Raw genomic sequence first — 16,574 nt, 5'->3', positions numbered from 1 at the left:
CATATATTTTCTCCCATCCTGTGGGTTGTCTCTTCCCTTTGTTGACTGTATCCTTTGTTGTGCAGAAGCTTTTTAACTTGATGAAATCACATTTGTCCGTTTTTGCTTTTGTTGCCTCTGCTTGTCGAGTATTACTCAAAAAATCTTTGCCTAGTCCGATGTCCTGGAGAGTTTCCCCAATGTTTTCTTGTAGTAGATTTACAGTTTGAGGTCTAAGGTCTTGAATCCATTTAGGTCTTTAATCCATTTAGACTTGAGTTTTATATATGATGAGAGATAGGAGTCTAGTTTTGTTCTCCTGTGTATGGATATCCAATTTTTCCCAGCACCATTTGCTGAATAGACTGTCTTTTCCCCAGGGTATACTCACGGCAACTTTGTCAAAAATGAGTTCACTGCAGATATATGCATTTATCTCAGCGTTCTCTATTGTGTTGATGTATGTGTTTTTATGCCAGTACCATAGTGTTTTGGTTACTACAGTTCTGTAGTATAAAGTCAGGTAATGTGATTCTTCCAGTTTTGTTCTTTTAGCCTAGTATAGCTTTGGCTATTTTGGGTCTTTTATGCTTCCATATACATTTTAGAGTTGGTTTTTGTATTTCTGTGAAGAATGTCACTGGTATTCTATACAGATTGTATTGAATCTGTAGATTGCTTTGGGTAGTATGGACATTTTAATAATATTGATTCTTCCAATCCCTGAACCTGGAATATCTCTTATGATTTTGTGTCTTCAGTTTCTTTCAGCATTGTTTTATAGTTTTCACTGTAGAGATCTTTCACTTCTTTCATTAATTCCTAAGTATTTAATTTATAGCTATCGTACATGGGATTACTTTCTTGATGTCTTAAAATTTTTTTTTTTTAATTTGTAAGTTTCTCTGTTTCTCTTCCAGGTTGTTTGCTGTTGGTATATAGAAATGCTATTGATTTGTATATATTGGGTTTATATCCTGCCACTTCACAGAATCTCTTTATCATTTCTAATAGTTTTCTGGCGGAGTTTTCAGATTTTTCCAAGTTAAGATCAGATCATCTGCAAACAAGGATAATTTGATTTTTTTCTTTCCAATTTTGATACCCCTTATTTCTTGTTCTTGTCTAATTACTCTACCTAGGACTTCCACTACTGTGTTTAATAACAGTGATGGAAGTGGGGCATCCTTGTCATGTTCTTGAACTTAGAGGAAAGCCTTTTAATTTTTCTTTCTTTAGTATGATACTAGCTATGGGTCTGTCATAGATGGTTTTTATTATTTTGAGGTATGTTCCTTATGTACTTAGTGTTTTTAGTGTTTTTTCATAAAGGGATGTTGAATTTTGTCAAACACTTTTTTAACATGAATTGAAATGATCATATGTTTTTGTTTTTTGTTGTTGTTTTTTTTGTTTGTTTTTTGAGACAGAGTCTCGCTCTGTTGCCCAGGCTGGAGTGCAATGGTGTGATCTTGGCTCACTGCAATCTCTGCCTTCCAGGTTCAAGTGATTCTCCTGCCTCAGCCTCCCGAGTAGCTGGGATTATAGGTGTGTGCCACCGTACCCAGCTAATTTTTGCATTTTTAGTAGAGACAAGGTTTCACCATGTTGGCCAGACTGGTCTTGAACTCCTGACCTCGAGTGATCCACCTGCCTCAGCCTCCCAGAGTGCTGGGATTATAGACGTGAGCTACTACGCCCAGCCGATCATATGGTTTTTGTCTTTCATTCTGTTGATATGATGTATCACATCAATTTGTATATGTTGAACCATTCTTGCATCCCTGGGATAAGCCCCAGTTGGTCATGATGGATGATCATTTCATTATTGAATTCAGTTTGCTACTGTTTTGTTCAGGATTTTTACATCAGTATTCACCAGTGATATTGGCATATAGTTTAAATTTTTTTTTTATGTGTGTTTATCTGGTTTTGTTATCAGGGTAATACTGGCCTTGTAAAATGAGTTTGGAAGTATTCTCTTCTCTACTTTTCAGAATATTTTGAGTAGGATTGGTCTTAATTCTTATTTAAATGTTTGATAGAATTCAGCAGTGAAGCTGTCGGGTCCTGGGATTTTCTTTGCTGGGTAACTTTTTATTATGGCTTCAATCTCATTACTTTTTATTGGTCTGTTCAAGTTTTGGATTTCTTCACGGTTCAAACTTGGTAGGTTGTAAGTGTCTAGAAATTTATCCATTTCTTCTAGGTTTTCCAATTTATTGGCATATAGTTGCTGATAATAGTAACTAATGATTCTTTGAATTTCTGCGGTAACAGTTGTAATGTCTTTATTTTCATCTCTGATTTTACTTATTTGGGTCTTCTCTCTTTTTTGCTTAGTCTGTCTAAAAGTTTGTCAATTTCGTTTGTTTTTTTCAAAAAGCCAGTGTTTTGTTTCATTGATCTTTTGTATTGTTTTCTTTATTTCAAGTTTATTTATTCCTGCTCTGATCTTTATTTTCCTTCTGCTAATTCTGGGCTTGGTTTGTTCTTGCTTTTCTAATTCTTCTCTTCTCTCTCTTTTTTTTTTTTTTTTTTTTTTTTTGAGACAAGGTCTCGCTTTGTCGCCCAGGCTGGAATATAGTGGCACAATCTTGGCTCACTGCAACCTCCGCCTCTCAGGTTCAAACGATTCTTCTGCCTCAGCTTCCTGAGTAGCTGGGATTACAGGCGCCTGCCGCCACACCCGACTACTTTTTGTATTTTTAGTAGAGACAGGGTTTCACTATATTGGCCAGGTTGGTCTCAAACTCCTGACCTCAGGTGATCCACCAGCCTCGGCCTCCCAAAGTGCTGTCATTACAGGCGTGAGTCACTGTGACCGGCCTCTAATTCTTTAAGATGCCTTGTTAATACTGTTTATTTTCAGTTTTTCTACTTTTTTGATACAGGCATTTATAGCTATAAGCTTTCCTCTTAGTACTGCTTTCCCTCTGTCTTATATTTTTTGGTATGTTCTGTTTCCATTATCATTTTTTAAAGAAAATTTTCAATTTCCTTCTTAATTCCTTCATTGGCCTACTGGTCATTTAGGAATGTGTTGTTTAAATTCTATGTATTTCTATAGTTTCTGAAATACCTCGTTATTAATTTCTCCTTCTATTCCACTGTGGTAAGAGAAGATACTTGATATTATTTCAAGTTGTTTTTGATGTTTTAAGACTTGTTTTGTGACCTAACATATGGATGATCCACATGCTGAGGAGAAAGAATGTGTATTCTGTAGCTGTTGGATGAAATGTTCTGTAAATATGTATCAGGTCCATTTGGTCTATAGTGTAGATGAAGTGCGATGTTTCTTAGTTGATTTTCTATGTGTAGTGTTGAAGTCTTCAGCTAGTATTGTATTGACGTCTATCTCTCTCTTTGGCTCTAACAATATTTGCTTTATATATGTGGGTGCTCCAGTGTTGAGTGCATATATATTTTAAATTGTTATATCCTCTTGTGGAATTGAACTGTATCATTATGTAGTATCCTTCTTTGTCTCTTCTTACAGTTTTTGTCTTGAAATCTATTTTGTCCTATATAAGTATAGCTGTTACTGCTCTTTTTTGATTTCCATTGGCATGGAATATCTTTTCTTACCCCTTAATTTTCAGTCTATGTGTATCTTTATAGGTGAAGTGTGTTCTTGTAGGCATCAGATCATTGGGTATTTTTTAAAATCCATTGAGCCACTTTGTCTTTTGATTGGAGAGTTTAGTCCATTTACACTAAATGTTATTATTGATTAGTAGGGACCTACTCCTGCCGTTTTGTTACTTGTTTTCTGGTTGTTTTTTGGGCTTGTCTTCTTTCCTTCCTTCTTGTCTTCCTTTTAATGAAGGTGATTTTCTCTAGTGGTATGGTGTAGTTTCTTCCTTTTTGTTTGTTTATCCATTATATGTTTTTTGGTTTGTGGCTCCCATGAGGCTTGGAAATTCTTAAATTCTCATTATTTTAAGCTGATAATAACTTTACACTATTTTTATAAACAGAGAAACAAACAGGCAAAAAGAAAACTAATAAAAATTCTACACTTTATCTTTGTTCCCCCACTTTTTAGCTTTCTGTTGTTTCTGTTTATATCTTACTGTACTATGTCGTGATATGTTGTTGAAGTTATTATTTTTGTTGCTTCAACATTTAGTCTTTCTACTTATAATAAGAGTAATTTATACACCACAGTTACACTATTATAATATTCTGTATTTTTCTGTGTACTTACTGTTTTTAGTGAGTTTTGTACCTTTAGAGGATTTCTTATTGCTCATTCATGTCCTTTTGTTTCTGATTAATTACTTCCTTTAGCCTTTATTTTAGGACAGGTTTGGTGTTGATGAGATCCCTCAGCTTTTGTTTGTCTGGGAAGTTTTTATTTTTCTTTCATGTTTGAAGGATATTTTATCCATTTATATTATTCTAGGGTAAAAGTTTTTTCCTTGAGCACTTTAAATATTTCATGCCTCTCTTCTCCTGGCCTGAAGGATTTCCATTGAAAAGTCTGCTGCCAGACATATTGGAGATCCATTGTATGTTACTTGTTTCTTTTTTCTTGCTGCTTTTAGGATCCTTTCTTTATCCTTGACGTTTGGGAGTTTATTAAGTGCCTTGAAGTAATCTTTTTTGGGTTAGATCTGCTTGATATTCTATAACCTTCTTCTACTTGAATATTAGTATCTTTCTCTAGATTTAGGATGTTCTCTGTTATGATCCTTTTGAATAAACTTTCTATGCCAGTCTTTCTCTCTACCTCCTGTTTAAGGCTGATATCTCTTAGATTTGCTTTTTTTAATAGCGATTTTCTAGGCCTTGTAGGCATGCTTTATTCTTTTTTATTCTTCTCTCTTTTGTCTCCTGTGACTGTGTATTTTCAAGTAGCTTATCTTCAAGCTAACTAATTCTTTCTTTTGTTTTATCGGTTTTGCTATTAAGAGACTCGTACGTATTCTTTAGTATGTCAATTGCATTTTTTTTTGACTCCAGATTGTCTGCTTTATTCATTTTAATTATTTCAGCCTCTTCATTAAATTTATCTCATTGGAGTCTGAATTCCTCCTGTGTTATCTTGAATTTCATTGTTTCCTCAAATCAGCTATTTTGTGTTCTCTGTCTGGAAGGTCACATATCTCTATCTTTCCTGGATTTTCCCCCATTCCCTGTTTAGTTCATTTGATGAGGTCATATTTCTCTAAATGGTCTTGATGCTTATGGATTTTCATTGGTGTCTGGGCATTGAAGAGTTAGGTATTTATTGTAGTCTTTGCAGTCTGGGCTTGTTTGTACCTGTCATTCTTGGGAAGACTTTCCAGGTATTTGGAGGGACTTGGGTGTTGTGATCTAACTTTTTGGTCACTGCAGCTGTATCCACATTAGGGGTCACCCTAAGGCCAGTGACGCTGTAGTTCTTGCAGCCTTGTAGAGGTACCATTTTGATGGTCTTGGGTAAGATCCAAAAGAATTGTCTGGATTACCAGATGGAGACTCTTATTCTCTTCCTTTACTTTCTCCCAAACAAATGGAGTCTCTCTGTGCTGAGTTGCCTGGAGCTGGGGATGGGGGGGTGGGTGACACAAGCACCCCTGTGGCTACCACTGCTGGTATAGCACTTGGTCAGATCTTAAGCCAGCAGAGCAGTGGGTCTTGCCCAAGGCCCACTGTAACCACTACTTGGTTACTGCCTATGTTTGCTCAAGGCCCAAGGGCTGTACATTCAGCAGGCGGTGAAGCCTGCCAGTATTGGGTCTTTCCCTTCACGTTGACAAATTTTCTCAGTCCCTGGGCAGGTATAGAGATGCTGTCTGAGAGCCAGAAATGTTAGAAATATACTTGGTGCTTTATTCTACTATGGCTAAACTGGCATGGAAGTAACAAAATAAAGTCCTTCCTACTCTTTTCTTTCTTTTCCTCAGGCAGAGGAGCCTCTCTTCATGGCCACTACCAGGACAGGCCCACAGAGTACTGCCAGTGTACCACCAGTGTACACTTAAGGCCTGAGGGCTGTTTAGTCAGCTTTTGGTGAATGCTGTCAGGCCAGAGACTCATCCTTCAGGGAAGTGGGCTCCACTCTGCCCCAGGCTCAGTCCACAAATATCATTCAAGAGCTAAGGCCTGGAATTGGGGACCCCAAGAGCCCATTTGTTGCTTTTGCCCATTGTGGCCGACATGGTACCTACACTGCTAGATAAAGTCCCCTTTACTCTTCCCTCTCCTTTTCTCAAGCAGGAAGAGTCTCTCTTTGTAGCCACCACAACTTTTAATATGCTGGGTCTCACCATAACCTAACACATTGCAGTCTAATCCATGGCCCACAATGTGTACTACCTGGTTATTGCTGCTGATTATTCAGGCTCTTTGGTCAGCAGGTGATGAATCCTGCCATGACTAGGTCCCTTGATTCAAGGCAATGGGTTGCCTTCTGGCCCAGGGAGCTAGGGCCTGAAATGGGGGCCTCACAATTCTGCGTAGGGCCCTGTCCTACTGTGACTGAGCTGGTATCCAAGTTGCAAAACAAAGTGCTTTTTCTCTTCCCTCTTCTCTCCTCAAGTAGAAAGCGGAGGTCTCTTTTGAAGTTCTAAGCTGCACTGCCTGGAATTGGAGGAGTGAGGAGTGGTGGCATAAGTACTCTCTTAGCCGCCCCAGTGGTATCTCACTAGGTCGAGTGCCCCCATTTTACTGGCTCCAAGTCCTTTACAGCACTAGGACTTGCCCAGAAGTTGCAGTCCTTCTGGCCTAGATAGCCTTTCAGTTTTATTTAGGACCCCAGTGCACTTTCGCCCACTATGGCGTGACTTACCGAAACTCAAGTTCTGATCACTATGATGGATGATTCCCTTCTGGTTTGGGCGGTTTATGTGCTCCCTTCATGGGAGTAGGCTGAGTTCCAATTCAAAGCCCTCTGATCACTGCACCCAAGTGCACTGATTCTCTCCCCATGCTACGTGGCCACTTCTGGGGGTTGAGGTAGCAGGTGCATTGGCAATTCAAGATTGTTTTTCCCCCTTCTGTGCCTCTTTCAGTGATATGAAGTTAAGATCAGGTACTATAATTGCTCACCTGATTTTTATTTCTTATGACGGTGCTTTTTTGTTTAGATAGTCATAACATTTGCCATATCTGCTGGGAGGTTGATCAGTAGAAGCTTCTGTTCAGCCATCTTATTCTACCTCCTTCCCCAGTACTGCCCTGATTGAATGAGTTGGTGTGTGTTTGTGTTTCTGTTTTTTTGGAATTGTTTGTAAAGCATCGAGCTTAATTATTCTTTAAATGTTTGTTAGAATTCAGCGTTGAAGCCATCTTGGCCTGGGCTCTTTTTATAGGTAGTTTTTTCTTTTTAGTAGTATGGTAAATATATATATAACATAAAATTTACCATTTCGACAGAGTAAAAAGGCAACCTACCGTATGGGAAAAATATTTGCAAATCATATATCTGGTAAGGGGTTAATGTCAAAAATACCTGAAGGATTCCTACAACACAACAATAAAAATAACCTGATTTAAATATGGGCAAAAGAGTTGATAGACATTTCTTTAAAAATAATACACAAATGGCCAAGAAGCACATGAAAAGATGCCTAGCATCACTAATCCTTAGGGAAATGCAAATGAAAACTGTAATGAGATACCACCACATACCAATTAGGATGGGCTACTATGAAAAAACAATAATGAGAGTTGGTGAGAATATGGAGACATTGGAACCCTTGTGTACTGTTGGTTAGAATGTAAAATGGTATAGCTGCTGTGGAAAACAGTGTGGTGTTCCTCAAAAAATTAAAAATAGTATTACCATGAGATCCAGAAGTACCACTTCTGGGTATATACCCAAAAGAATAGAGTTCACGGTGTTAGAGAAGTATTTGTATTTGTACACCCACATTATAGCAACATTATTCATAATGACCAAATCATGGAAGAAAGTCAAGTGTCCATCGACAGATAAGTGGATAAACAAAATGCGGCATATACATACAGTGGAACATAATTTAGCCTTAATAAGGAAGGAAACTTTGACACATGGTGGAACATGTATGAATCTTGAAGACAATATGCTAAGTGATCTAAGCCAGTCTGAAAAGGACAAATATTACTTGATTCCTGTTATGAGGTTCCTAGAGTAATGAAATTTGTAGAGACATAAAATAGAATGGTGTTTGCCAGGGTCTGTAGGTAAGGGGAAATAGGGAGTGTGAGAGAACAGATAACTCCACGGGACTTCCCAGAGTGCTCCATGTTGTATGGGAATTATGTCTGTCTCATACAGATCTGTATCATTGAAGACAGGTTCATTACTACCCATTTTTGTATACTCTTTGTCTAGCACCAAGCTAGACATGTAGTAGGTCCGTAGTAAATACTTGTTGAACTGGTAAGGAAATAAATTACCCTTATCTGGATCTTCCCTAGTTTTTTTATACAGAGAATGATGCCCCAGTTAGGCATTTTCCTAGGTATATACTTGCACTTTTTATCTTTCTCATTGCTCCGCTTTCTTTGTTTCTAGAGTCACTTATTGGCATATCTTTAACATATATTTGTGTATTTTTACATTTGACTGTAGTTAAATATAAGCTTAAATATATTTTTTTTCTGTTATCACTATAAATTTGATTAGATTCTATGTTCTGGCAGTTTTTCATTATTGAAAAACCTATGTTACAAAAATATGCCAATATACTACCATCAATAAATGGAAAATGCTTATTTTAATGTGTATTGTAACTGCATTTTCTTCATCTTTCATGGGTAAAAACAGTTGTCATTGTTTTCGTCCATAATTTTTTGACCACTAATAGGGTTGTACTTTTTTTTATATGCTTGCTAGTTTATTTCTGATTTTGTAAATTATCTTTAGCAAATGTTTACTTATCAGATTGGTCTGCTTTCGAGTTACTACTGTTACCACTATCACTACCATTACCACTACTACTGTGTATTGATTACTGAGCAAGATTTAAGGGGTACTACAGGAAATCATGGTGTGGAAGAGGATCAGACACATATATTATGTGCCGTAATAGAGGCAGGTGTAATTTGTCATGGGATCTTGAGTGATAATATTAAGTACTCAGTAAGCTTTTAATTACCGTGTGACAGGCACCATTCTAAGTAGTTTTTAAAATATTATCTCATTTAATCCTCATAACAACCCTATGCAATAGGTACTCTGATTATCTTCATTTTACAGATAAAGAAACTGAGGCACAAGGAGTTTAATTACTTGCCATAAGTGAAAATGTTAGTAAATGGTGAAACTGAGATTAAACTCAGGGAGTGTCACTCCAAAGTCTGTGTTCTTAACTACTAACCTATAGTGACTCTATCAGTTTTTAAGTGTTGGATTCATCGAGGTGGTATTAGACATATTCATTTGCATTATAATAAAAGGTGAGTATGTTGAAGTGCTTTTTAAAATAGTCATATCATTTTCCATTCATTTATGATTGTTTGTTTTAATAATTATCCTGTTCAAGTGAACAATTAATGCAAATGTGACTCCAGCCTCTTACCTTTTTATCCAACTATCCATCTCAAATTCTTTTTTCCTTGGATGTGTATGCCTTTTTTTCTAACTGGAAAAAAAAAAACATAAATAAAATGACTTTCATAAGCATTAATGAATTTTTAACAAGGAAATTCTGGATTTTCTGTATCAGTGAAGATATAGGTAAGAAACATGTGGAAAAGCATCTTTTTTTTTGACTAATGTACTAAATTTAAAGAGCTTGCTGGAAAGACATAAATAAATCTCAATTTTGTTAACTTTTATTTTAAGGCTCTGGGGCATGATAGAATTTTGCTTGGATGGGAAATAGTAGCATTGTGTTTACAGTTAAATAATTAGAATAGAAATTACGTATGATAAAATATAAAAATGTCATATGCCCTTAATCTCTTGGTATTTTAGTATCAGTGCACGTCTTGGGTAAAATTTCACCTCACTTCTTCCTGGTATAGATTAAACAACAACAAAAAACTTTCCCTCACTGTCTAAAATTGTCATGTCATATCGTTAACTCATAAAGTCGTACTCCTTTACACACACACATACACACACACCACTTTTGAAATGGAAACATACACTGAAATTTGTGTATACCCCATAGAATAATTTTTGGCACATAGTAGGCATTCAGTAAGTATTTGTTCAGTGAATGAATAAAGGTATTCTTTATCTCTGATTTTTATTTGATCATTATCAAGTTGTTGATAAGGAGAAAAACATGGCCATTTACAGATACAACTAAAAGCATGCCTCATGAACAAAATATAAGTTTAATCATATTCTTTTGACAGTTTTATGGATTCTAATCAAGGAAACCCTTTTAAGAAATTCTCGTGTAGATGAAATAGGTTTTAAAAATACCTGTGCTCATCACTATCTATTTGAATGAAATCTGTGGTGAATTTATTTGTAATATAATTATTCCTTGATTAAGAAAAGTATATAATGTATTTTGCTATACAAATAGAATGTATATAACCTACTTTTAAATGATGAGCAAGGTGGAAAATCTGTTCTTACTAGTAAGCAGAGTGATATATCAAATTCCTTTTGTGTTCTTTTGTTAAATTTTCAGGTGAGGGGAAGTGGCTTCGAAACATTGACTATTACCGTTTAGATGGTTCCACTACTGCACAGTCAAGGAAGAAGTGGGCTGAAGAATTTAACGATGAAACTAATGTGAGGTAGGAAAAATCTTCTGTATATATAGAAACATTAAAATAATTAATTTTAAAATTTACATACAGTAAATTTCAATATTTTTATTGTGTATTTGAATGTTTTTAGCAAATGCAAGATACAGTCAGGATGCAAAACAGTGTCATCACTCCCTACCCACTGAATTCACTTATGGAATCATATAACTTGTAGCCTTTTGAGTCTTATTTCTTTCACTTAGTGAAATTTATTTGAGGATCACCTACGTTGTTGCATATACCAATACTTTTTAAAAATTGTTGTATAGTCTTCCATTATAGGGATATATCACAGTTTGTTTAGCTACTTCTGCTTGAGGGACATTTGAGTTGTTTCCAGGTTTTGGAATTAAAATCAAAGCTGCTCTAAGCTTTCATGTTCAAGTTTTTGTGTGAACATAAGTATTTACTTAAATGAAACGAAATCCTAGGATTGTGACTGCTGGGTCATATACTAAGTTTACATTTATCTTTGTAAGAAACTATCAAGCAGTTTTCCAAAGTGACTGTAAAATTTTGCATTCCCACCAGCAGTTGTATGAGAGTTCCAGTTTCCTTACATTCTTGTCTGTATGTGGTATTGTCATTTTTTAAAAAAATTATTTTACTCATTCTAATGTATGTGTAATGGTATCTCTTGTGATTTTAATTTGCTGTTCCCTAATGATAAATGATGTTGAGCATCTTTTCATGTGCTTATTGACCATTTTAATGTTGTTAACTGTAGATACAAGGCATTTTGTGTGTGTATTGTTGATATTGTTTTAAGCTGTTACTAATTGACAAAATCAAACTACATTTGGAAAGGAAAAGTTTTATCTATAGTCACATGTTGCTTAACAACCAGTATACATTCTGAGAAATGCATCATTAGGCAATTTTGTCACTATGCAAATATCACAGAGTATACTGTACACCAGTAGGCTTTCTGTGATATAGCTTATTGCTCCTAGGTTGCAAAACTGTACGGCATGTTACTGTACTGAATACTGTAGGCAATTGGAACACAATGGTATTTGTGTATGTAACATATCTAAACATAGAAAAGATACAGTAAAAATATGTATTATAATCTTATGAGATTGCCTTTGCATATGCTGTCTGTTATTGACCAAAACATTATGTGGCACATGACTATAGATACATCTAAACATATGCACATACGCATACATATACACATACACAAATGTAAGAAAGCATGGCATTTAAGAAAAAGATAAAAGAGATGGGGTTAGTTTAATAGAAAGATGGCTGAAGTATGCCTTAATAAATATTTTAAACTACGGAGAATATTATACTGTTTGTTTAAAACATGTTTTAATTTTAGCAGCATCATGAACTAAACCTAGGCTTAAGGCTAGAGAAATTTCAGTTACATTTTAGAAAGATTATTAATTATTGAAAACCTGTAGCCTAAGAGAGCTTACAAAGGGATGATTTGAATACAGTTAAATTATAAATGTATATGATTGATTATATAACTGCTTAAAGAATAAATACATTTTTATATTCTGTTTTCCATGTTTAAACAAATTATTATTTGTGCATGAGTGTGAAGAAGTAATTTTATTGAGTAACCCAAATTTTTCAAACATAATCTAAACCTTTGGCTTGCTCGGTTTCCCAAATTTTAAAATAAGACAGTGGCATATAATCTGTCACATGACATTTGTACTTGATGACTAGTAGGGAAAAACATTGAAATTTAGATGTTGAGCTGTCAGCTTGGCTAACTCACTAGTGAATTACCCCTAAACATATGCCAAAAAGCATCTCATTCAAATTCATGCTTCAGGCATTTACTGGTTGAGTATTTCTTATCCAAAATGCTTGGGGATGCTAGGGACCAGAAGCATTTCAGATATGGGATTTTTTTGTCAGATTTTTGAATATTTGTATTATATTCTTACCTGTTGAGCATCCCAAATCTGAAAATCCAAAATACAAAATGCCCCAATGAGCATTTTCTTTGGAGAATTTAGGATTTCAGACTTACGGATTTGGGATGCTCAACCTGTACATGTATATTATGGATTTGGGGAGTTGCTCTTGAGTAGCTGAACCCATACACATGAAACCCACAAATGTTATGCTGTCTCTAAAAGTCCACAAACAAACAGAAAATGAAACAAAAAACAAAATGAAAAGAGCAAAGAAAAAATCCACAAATGTTTTAGATTATATCTCTATATTCTAATTTTTCATGACTCAGTAATTTTCAATAAATAGGATATCAATATAATCCTTATTTATGCCAAAACAATCTGAAAGACACATTAAAATAAACTTTAAGATAGTGACCATTTCTAACGTTGTTTTGTGTGACCTGGAAGTAGTTTTCAGCCGTCTCAGAGTGCCTGGTTAACTTGATACTATTTTTGGTTTGTTTGTCTCACTTTTAATTTAGAAATGATTATAGATTCACCTGAACTTGCAAGTACAGAGAGGTCCTGTGAACCCTTTGCCTAATTTTCCCCAATGGTTAAATCTTATGTACTTATATTTCAATATCAAAACTAAGTAGTTGACAGTGTTTCAATGTTTGCATGTATCTTTTTTCCACACGTACACAATCAAGATACAGAAATATGCCATCACCACAAAGCTCTGTCTCTCACTACTCTTTTATAGTCACAGCCATTTTTACTGCCAACCTTGTCACTAACCTTAACCCCTGACAATGACTAATTTATGCTCCATCTCTATTATTTTGTCATATTAAGACTGTCATAAAAATGGCATCATTCTCTATATGTGACCTCTTGAGATTGGCTTTTTTCACTCAGCTTAATGCCCTTGAATTCCATCCAAGTTATCACATGTATCAGTAGTTTGTTCCTTTTTATTACAGAGTAGTATTCCATGGAATGGATGTACCACAGATGTTTAATCATTCGCTTATTGCAGGACATTTTCATTTTGTCCAGGTTTGGCTATTATAAATAAAGCTGCTGTGAACACTGTGTTCCAGATTTTTATGTGCACCTAAGTTTTCATTTCTCTAGGGTAAGTGCCCAGGTGTGCTGTGGCTAGGTCATATGGTAAGTATGTCTTACTTTTTTAGGAAACTGCCAAACTCTCATTTAGAATGACCGTACCATTGTATAGTCTTACCAGCAATGTGTGAGAAATAAGTTTCTCTACATCCTCACCAGCATTTGGTATTATCACTATTTTTTATTTTAGGTGTTCTGGTAGGTATGTAGTAGTATCTTATTGTGGTCTTAATTTACAGTTTCCTAACAACCAGTTATATTGAGCATCTTATGTGTTTATTTGCCATCAGATATTGTGTATCCTCTTGGGTGAAAATCCCTTTATGTCTTTTTGTCCATTTTCTTATTGGATTGCTTGTTTTTTTATTGTAGGTTTTGAGAGTTCTTTATATAATCTAGATATGCGTCCTTTGTCAGATACATGGTTTGCAAATATTTCCTGCCAGTTTATGGCTTGTTTTTTCATCCCCTTCACAGGGTCTTTCAGAGAACAAAGATTTTAATTTTGATGAAATCTAGTTTATCAATGTTTGTTTCTTTGTTTTGATCATGCTTCTGGTGTCAAGTCTAAGAACTCTTCCTCAAAGCCCTAGGTCTTGAAGATTTTCTCCTGTGTTGTGTTTTACAAGTTTTATAATTTTACCTTTTATGTTTAAGTCCATAGTTTATTGAGTTAATTTTTTATAAGGTGTGAAGTTTAAAGATTCTTATTTTTGACTGTGGATGTTCAATTGCTGCAGCATCATTTGTTGAAAAAAGCTATCTGTGGTAGTGCACAGTGGCTCATACTTGTAATCCTAGTGCTTTGGGAGGCTGAACACAGGAATTCAAGACCAGCCTAAGCAACATAGTGAGACCCTGTCTCCAAAAATAAAAAAATTACCCAGGCATGGTGATGTACACCAGTAGTCCCAGCTACTCTGGAGGCTGATGTGGGAGGATCACTTGAGATCAGGAGGTCGGGGCTGCAGTGAGCCATGATTGTGCCACTTCACTCCAGCCTGGGCGACAGAGGAAGACCCTGTCTCAAAAAAAATAAATAAATAAAAAGAACAAAGAAAAAACCATCCTTCCTTTACTGAATTGGTTTTGTACCTTTGTGAAAAATCAGTTGACTGTCCTTGTGTTGGGCTGTTTTTCAGTTTGCTATTCTATTCCTTTATTCCATATGTCTTTCTCTGCGTCATTACTACATAGTCTTGATTACTATAGCTGTGTAGTAAGCACATTGAATGATTCTTCCCACTTTGTTCTACCTTTCACAGATTGTTTTAGCTAATTTTTTATATGAATTTTAGAATAATCTTGTCTAAATCTACAAAAGTTTTGCAATAATTTTAATAGGAATTTTATTAAGCCTGTTACTAATTTGGAGAGAATTGATATCGTTTTTCGATTGTAATACTTTTAGCAGCAGAGAATTGATAACTTTATTGAGTTTTCTGATCAGTGAACTCAGTGTATGTCTCCATTAATGTTGATCTTTGATTCCTTCCATCAGTGTTTTGTAGTTTTCAGTATACAGGTCCTGTAGGTCTTTTGTTAGATTTACACTCAGATATTTCTCTTTTTTTTAGCTCTTGTAAATGATACTATATTTTTAACTTTTGTTTCCATGTGTCCATTGCTCAAATATAGAAATGCAGTTGGTTTTTGTGTTAATCTTTTGTCTGTAAACTTGCTGACTTGATTTGTTCTAGGAGTTTGTTTTATAGATTTCTTGGGATTTTCTAAGACCATTATACTATCTGCAAGTAGGGATAGTTTTATTTCTTCTTTTATGATCTATACGCTGTTTGTTTCCTTTTCTTGTCTTACTGCAAGAAAAGTCTCTAACTGTAATTGTGAATTTGTCTGTTTCTCCTTTAAGTTATGTCAGATTTTGCTTCTGATATTTTCAGCTCTGTTTATTATGTACGTTTAATATTGCTGTGTCCCTCCCTATACCTCATACTGGTTAAAACTTAAGAGTAATATAGTTAGTAGCAATGGTGAGAGTGGATATCCTTACCTTCTTCCTGATCTTAGGAGAAAAGCATTCTGTCTTCATTAACTATGTTGTTAGCTGTAAGGTTGTTTTTTTGGGTCGGGGGGTTGTTTTTGTTTTGAGACAAGGTCTCTGTCTGTCACCATGAGTGGAGTTCTGTGGTGTGATCGTACCTCACTGCAGCCTCAAACTCCTAGGCTCAAGGGATCCTCCTGCCTCAGCCTCTTTGAGTAGGAATGCACAGCCATGCTGTACTTTTTTTGTAATTACTCTTCATCAAGTTGAGGCGGTTCCCCTCTATTCTTAATTTTCTCAGAGTTTTTATGATGAATGGGTGTTTACATTTGTCAAATGCTTTTTCTGCCTCAGTATCATCTGTTTTGTCTTCTTAATCTGTTAATATGGTATGCTATGTAGATTGGTTTTTGAATACTGAACCAACCTTTCATGCCTGGAATAAAACTCCACTTGGTCATAAGGGTAATTGTTTTTATATAGTACTTGGTTCTGTTTGCTAATATTTTGTTGAGAGATATTTATGAGAGTTACTGTTATATATTCAGTTGTTTTCGTTGTCTGGTTTTGGTATCAGGTTAATATTGACCTCATAAAATAAGTCAGTAATTGTTTTCTCTTCTATTTTCTGACAAAGATTATGGGGATTTGTGTTAATCTTAAATGTTTGGTAAAATTTGCCAGTGAAACTAGTTCTGGCCTTGAAGGTTTCTTTTTTGAGGAGTTTAGAAATCACTAATTAAATTTCCTCAGTAGTTTTAGGATTATTCAAGTGATCTATTTTATATTGAATGACTTGTGGTAGTTTGTGCTTTTGTAAGAGTTGGTTCATTTCATTGTAATTTCAAATGTATGTGTAGAATTGTTCATAGCATTTTCTTAATATCCTTTTCATGTCTTTAGGGTCT

The 16,574-nt window shown here is 35.2% G+C and overlaps 1 protein-coding gene across 33 annotated transcripts in view; it reads left to right on the top strand.

Moving 5' to 3' along the window:
* The window catches only part of ATRX (ATRX chromatin remodeler), a 284,343-nt gene that overhangs the window by 204,717 nt on the left and 63,052 nt on the right, over window positions 1–16,574 (top strand). For all 33 annotated transcript variants that reach the window (XM_074030193.1, XM_074030191.1, XM_074030181.1 and 30 more), the window contains one exon: window positions 10,548–10,656. In XM_074030193.1, the coding sequence (XP_073886294.1) occupies window positions 10,548–10,656 (109 nt within the window). The remainder of the gene's footprint in view (window positions 1–10,547; window positions 10,657–16,574) is intronic.

Source organism: Macaca fascicularis, chromosome X (assembly GCF_037993035.2).
Source record: "Macaca fascicularis isolate 582-1 chromosome X, T2T-MFA8v1.1".
NCBI classification, from domain to species: domain Eukaryota; kingdom Metazoa; phylum Chordata; class Mammalia; order Primates; family Cercopithecidae; genus Macaca; species Macaca fascicularis.
This window is presented reverse-complemented; position numbering and strand designations above follow the sequence as displayed.